The 6210-nt window shown below is 30.9% G+C and overlaps 1 protein-coding gene across 2 annotated transcripts in view; it reads left to right on the top strand.

Moving 5' to 3' along the window:
• Positions 1-4689, top strand: part of LOC116853222 (T-complex protein 1 subunit delta) — a 12475-nt gene extending 7786 nt beyond the window's left edge. Inside the window, exons 2-10 of one of the 2 annotated variants that reach the window (XM_032834173.1) lie at positions 606-658; positions 786-875; positions 951-1202; positions 2914-3009; positions 3102-3263; positions 3345-3689; positions 3804-4055; positions 4177-4467; positions 4555-4689. In XM_032834173.1, coding sequence (XP_032690064.1) covers positions 606-658; positions 786-875; positions 951-1202; positions 2914-3009; positions 3102-3263; positions 3345-3689; positions 3804-4055; positions 4177-4422 — 1496 coding nt within the window. In that variant the 3' untranslated portion in view covers positions 4423-4467; positions 4555-4689. Of the gene's footprint in view, positions 1-605; positions 659-785; positions 876-950; positions 1203-2913; positions 3010-3101; positions 3264-3344; positions 3690-3803; positions 4056-4176 lie in introns of both variants that reach the window. The other variant, XM_032834172.1, reaches the window with a different exon arrangement.
• The last annotated feature ends 1521 nt before the right edge of the window (positions 4690-6210 follow it).

The following is a 6210-nucleotide window of genomic DNA, read 5'->3' on the forward strand; positions in this document are numbered from 1 at the left end:
TATATATATATATATATATATATATATATATATATATATATATATATATAAATTTATGAGATCTTAATTTCTGTATATGTCTTTGTGATATTCTTGTGCTGCATATGTCAATTTTATATGTATTAATGTAATCTAAAATTATATTGTATACAGGATAGTAATATATAGAAGATTCCGTTGTTTGTTGCTTCTGATAAAACTTACTAATTGTATATTTTTAATATTTAGAAATGATAATTAAAATTATTAGTATAAAGAGGATAATATATCGTTAAATTATATTTTTTATTTCATTATGATATATCATAATTATCATTATGCACACTTATGACTACATGATTATATTGTTGTTTTACACCTAAGTATATCTTTTACCTAAGTAAAATCATAAAAGGACAAATTATTTTGTATATTTATCATATATAAAACATTGACTATATGTAGACAGTAACTTTTATCCATTTAGTAACAACCATAGGTCAATTTTTATATATTTTTTAGGTCTAAAAACATATTCCAATTAAATGCAAGAGTTCACTAAGTATGTTTGTTATTAAGCCTGATTAATATTACCATGTAATATAAGACTTATTATTTCTTTGTAGCTGTTAGTGATGCAATACGTACAAGTCTTGGACCTAGAGGAATGGATAAAATGGTATATTTTATTTTTATTATTAATATCTATCTATTAATATAAACCTATTAATACCTATATAATACAAACCTATTTAACAAAATTATTACAATAACTATTAATAGATAACTTGATATATCAATAATAGATTCAATCTGGTAATGGGGAAGTCACTATCACAAATGATGGTGCAACTATTCTAAAAGAAATGAATGTGGTGCATCCTGCTGCAAAAATGGTAAATGATACATTTTTTATTTTTTACACCTTATTAAATTTTATATTTAATTTATATTATCTCATGTTTATATAGCTCGTTGAGTTATCCAAGGCACAGGATGTAGAGGCTGGTGATGGTACAACAAGTGTCGTTGTGATAGCTGGCGCACTTTTGGAACAAGTTGAACGTTTGTTACAAAAAGGAATTCACCCTACTTTGATTAGCGATGCATTTCGCAAAGCAGATGTCAAAGCAGTTTCAATCCTAAAACTTATGTCAATACCTGTTGATTTAACAGACAAAGAATCTCTGGTAAAAGTTGCAGCTACATCACTTAACTCTAAGGTATGCATTGACTACTATATATAGGGTATCAATATATGTAAATATTGAGCTATTAACATTATAAGTATTAACCAGTGTGTCTGATAATTTGCTACAGAGCTATAATGTACAATTACGTTAATTACGTGAACTACAAGTTTTCTACTATTTTGTAAACCACGTAAAATGTTTAGTTATCAACTAGAAAAAACTAATCAGTAACTGTGCGATATGCGATACATGAGCTATGATGGTGACATTTATTATCATGTGTTCGCGGATTAGATAAAAACTGAACAAAGAAAATCTATTACTACTTTATAACACGTAGATTTTTAAATTATTAATTAAAGAAGTGGAAAATTATACAAAATCGTTCGAAAATTCGCTACCGAAGTCGCGTACATGTGATAGGTAGATTAGATTAAACTGAACAAAAATCTCTACTATTTTGTGAACAACTATGTACAATTTTAAGTTATTAATTGGACAAGATTGTTGAATGATTATGCTATGTAGTACATGAGTTATAATGATCACCCTTGCTGTCATGTGCTTGTAGATTTGGCCAATATATATGTACAGGGTGTCTCACACTCTCCTTCGGGCATTTTGTGGGAACGTAGAACAGGTTACAATGAACATAAAAGTCCTATACCGTTTTGCGATATTCGCAATAATTATCGAGATATTGTAGAAAATTTGTGAATGATCATGCAGAATATGGTAAATGAGTTATAGTAGCAACCGACTGCCGTCGTATACTTATACTTTAGATCAAATTGAACAATAAAGTCCTCTACCATTTTGCAAATAATCACATAGATTTTTAATTATTAATTAAAGAAGATGAGTGCATTATCACGCAAAATCGTGCAATAATCTTCTTTAATTAATAATTAAAAATCTATGTGATTATTTGCAAAATGGTAGAGGACTTTATTGTTCAATTTGAACTAAAGTATAAGTACACGACGGCAGTCGTTGCTATTATAACTCATTTACCATATTCTGCATGATCATTCACAAATTTTCTACAATTAATATCTCGATAATTATTGCGAATATCGCAAAACGGTATAGGACTTTTATGTTCACCGCAACCTGTTCTACGTTCCCACAAAATTCCCAGAGGAGAGGACACTGTATATATATACAGGGTGTCCCGCGTAAGACGTGCCAAAAGAAAAATATAAGTAGAGCAGATAAAAGTGAATAAAAATTGTAGAGGTCATTTTTCAAACAATCACGTAAAATTTCGAGATATTAGTTAAAATGGTTGGACATATCAGAGCGCGGCAACGCGGTAGGCGGGACATTCGGCTCGCCGCGGCCGGCGAAAAAATAGACGATTGTTCACGGACCTATCTTATAGGCCAGAGAGGTAGGCCGTTTGGCATATGGAAATTGATAGCTCCGTGTATGTGTCCGTGTACGTGTGCGCTCGTCCATGTTCTTCGCCGGTTGCGGCGTGCCGTATGTTCCGCCTACCGCGTCTCCGCGCTCTGACATGCTCAACTATTTTAATTAATATCTCGAAATTTTACGTGATTGTTTGAAAAATGACCTCTACAATTTTTATTCACTTTTATCTGCTCTACTTATATTTTTCTTTTGGCACGTCTTACGCGGGACACCCTGTATATAATATTTTTTCCTTACATATTTTTTATAAATTATTTCATTATTGAATTTACACAAAATACTCAACATTTATATAATATTATCACAGGTTGTACATCAACAATCTAGTCTCCTTGCACCACTTGCTGTAGATGCAGTATTAAAAGTTACCGAGGAAGGAAAGGAAAGCTCGGTTGATTTACATGTAAGGAGACATTTTTTAAATAAATATTTCGCTAATATATGTGCCTAATATAAATTAATTTTGTTATTAACAATAAATTCATATCCTTGTAGGATATTAAAGTAATAAAAAAGATAGGAGGTACTGTTGAGGACACCGAATTAGTAGAAGGATTGATATTTACTCAGAAATCTTGCAACGTCAATGGTCCAAAACGTATTGAGAAAGCTAAGATCGGATTAATACAATTTTGTATTTCGCCGCCCAAGACCGACGTGAGTATCATGAGATATTGATGTACAGGTATATCTATATTTACATCCTCGCGTAGATATATTGATTGTTCAAATTTTTAGATGGATCATAATGTTATTGTGTCGGACTACTCAGCAATGGATCGTGTCTTAAAAGAAGAACGTGCTTATATATTGAACATTGTAAAGCAAATTAAGAAAACTGGTTGCAATGTTCTCCTTGTACAGAAGTCCATTTTGCGCGACGCCGTCAGTGATCTTGCGATACATTTCTTAGACAAAATCAAAGTCATGGTTATTAAAGATATCGAACGCGAAGATATTCCTTTTGTATGCAAAACGCTTGGTTGTAGGCCAATTGCATCGTTAGATCACTTTGTGCCAGAAAACCTTGTTAACGCTGATCTTTGTGAAGAGATTCAAACGGGCAACTCGAAATTTGTTAAGGTACGCATTACATAGAAATTACTATTACAACATCGCATTTCTGTCATTTATTTTTTGATCCAATGCATTAAATTCGACACATAAATTACCTACGTAATTTATATCTTTTTACAGGTCACAGGAATTCAAAACTATGGGAAAACCGTAACGGTTCTTGTACGTGGTAGCAATAAATTAGTCTTGGAAGAAGCAGAGAGATCATTGCATGACGCATTGTGCGTCATTCGGTGCTTAGTGAAGCAGAGAGCGCTCATCGCTGGTGGTGGAGCACCGGAGATTGAATTGGCATTAAAACTGGGAGAGTACGCGGTCACCTTAGGTGGAGTTGATGCATATTGTGTTAAAGCGTTCGCAAATGCTCTTGAAGTTAGTGTCAAATGTGTTATATTTTAACTTTGACTTGATAACAATTTCTGACTAAACGTAGGAAGTGTGTAATAGCTTGAAATAGTTAATAGGACTTAATTTTGAAACTTTGAAATTACAGGTGATTCCATCGACGTTAGCTGAGAACGCAGGCTTAAATCCTATAGCTACAGTAACCGAACTTCGCAATCGACACGCTCAAGGTGAAGTGACAGCGGGTATTAACGTTCGTAAAGGCGCTATTACTAACATACTGGAGGAAAACGTGATCCAACCGTTGCTGGTTTCTACTAGTTCAATAACATTAGCTTCTGAAACCGTGTGCAGTATACTGAAAATTGATGACATCGTCAATACGAATCAATAAGTTCTATAACACAATATAAACTTGATTCCATATTTCTATAATGCAGTAAGTGCGATTGTTTAAAAATGCCTGGGTACTCCGTATGCTTCGACTTTCCGTCGCCATTATAATTACAGTGCTTTTTTATTGCAGATCGATGCACATTTTCATCACGTTTAATTCGTTAGAAAAGCTTATTCATTAATAATTAAAAATTGTGCTGTATGAATATTTTACTTGATGTAACATTTTTGAACACAAAATGGAAATAAAGTGTAAACTTATTTATTAGTTTGTATTTATTTACCTACAAAATAGATTGTATACATTAAATCATATCATATTCGTGAAATTTAGCCTTAAAAGAAAATTTGTTTCAACTATTTAATTCTAGCTATTATAAGGAAAACTAGTAAACTTGAAAAATTTTATGAATTTTTATAGCAATCTAAGAAAGTGCATGACACATATATATAATATTTTTAACAGTTTAATCAAAATATATAATCTTATACAATAATTTTAGGCAAGTATATAACTATATATTAAGTACATCTTTTTGTAAATAAAATATATATTTACTCCTATTTGTGAATATTGCATTTATTTTTTAATTCAGCTGCACAGTTATGTCTACTAATTGCTCAGTAACTCTATATTTGATTGTAATAAAAGTCGTTGTTTATTAAGTACATTTGTAGACAATAAATACACCAGGACTTTAAAATGTTATATGTTGTGACACGTCAGTCTTGTCACTTACAGATCATCTGTACTTTTTCGTACGATGAAATTGCAGTTTTTTTATCCAGTAAATATAAACAGTATTTTTTTAAAGCGAGATCAGAAACTGAGTCTTAAATAGTGAAAGTTCTAGTGTAATTGTAAAAATATAAAGAATTATTTATAATTCTAACTGAAACATAAAATTTTATATATACCAATAATGTCAATAAAACAAAAAATTGTTTTATTTTTTATCAAAAAGAGTGGAATGTTCGTCATATAAGAAAAGTAATATACTATATTATTTATGCTGATGTTTTTTAATAATATTCAATAATCATTTTATAACTTGTAAGATAAATACTATATTCAGTTGTTGATCAAAGATATATAATTTTTATGCTGTTTCCATCTCCATCAACCATAATGGAAAATTCGACTAAGTACTTAATTTTTTTGAAATGTATATATCTTATTTACAAATTTGTAAGCGCTTGTAATAATCTCGCATAAAATTCGCTCTATTTTACAATTTTAAGTTACAATTTACTCGAAAATACATATGTAGGTATATATTCTCTAAGCCATATAGATTTATGTTACATTATAATTTCAAATCTTACTTCTCCAATAAAGTAAAATTATATTACATATTGCAATATGTATTTTTTCGAAATCAAGCAATATATATATCGCGCCATTCGCGCGATACATGAAAAATATATATTTTTTAAACACATTTTTAGTAAAATTAAAGTTTATAATGCGACTAATCATAGAAATCTTATAGGAAGAAATATTGGCAGTAGCAATGAACATATTTTCCGAAATATTTCTTTTATACACATACGTGTGTGTGTGTGTGTGTGTGTGTGTGCAGTTGGCAGCCCAATCAACCAACTAGTGAATGAGTTTATGGAGAGTGAGGAAACAGCATTCTCCTCTCGTGAAACGATTCATTGCTGGTTAGTGTACACATATGCAAATATACATATTTTTATATGCACACACACACACACACACACACACACACACACACACACACACACACACACACACACACACACACACACACACACACAC

Source organism: Odontomachus brunneus, unplaced genomic scaffold (genome assembly GCF_010583005.1).
Source record: "Odontomachus brunneus isolate Ranch 3 - 2012 unplaced genomic scaffold, Obru_v1 Obru_scaffold_289, whole genome shotgun sequence".
Lineage (NCBI taxonomy): Eukaryota > Metazoa > Arthropoda > Insecta > Hymenoptera > Formicidae > Odontomachus > Odontomachus brunneus.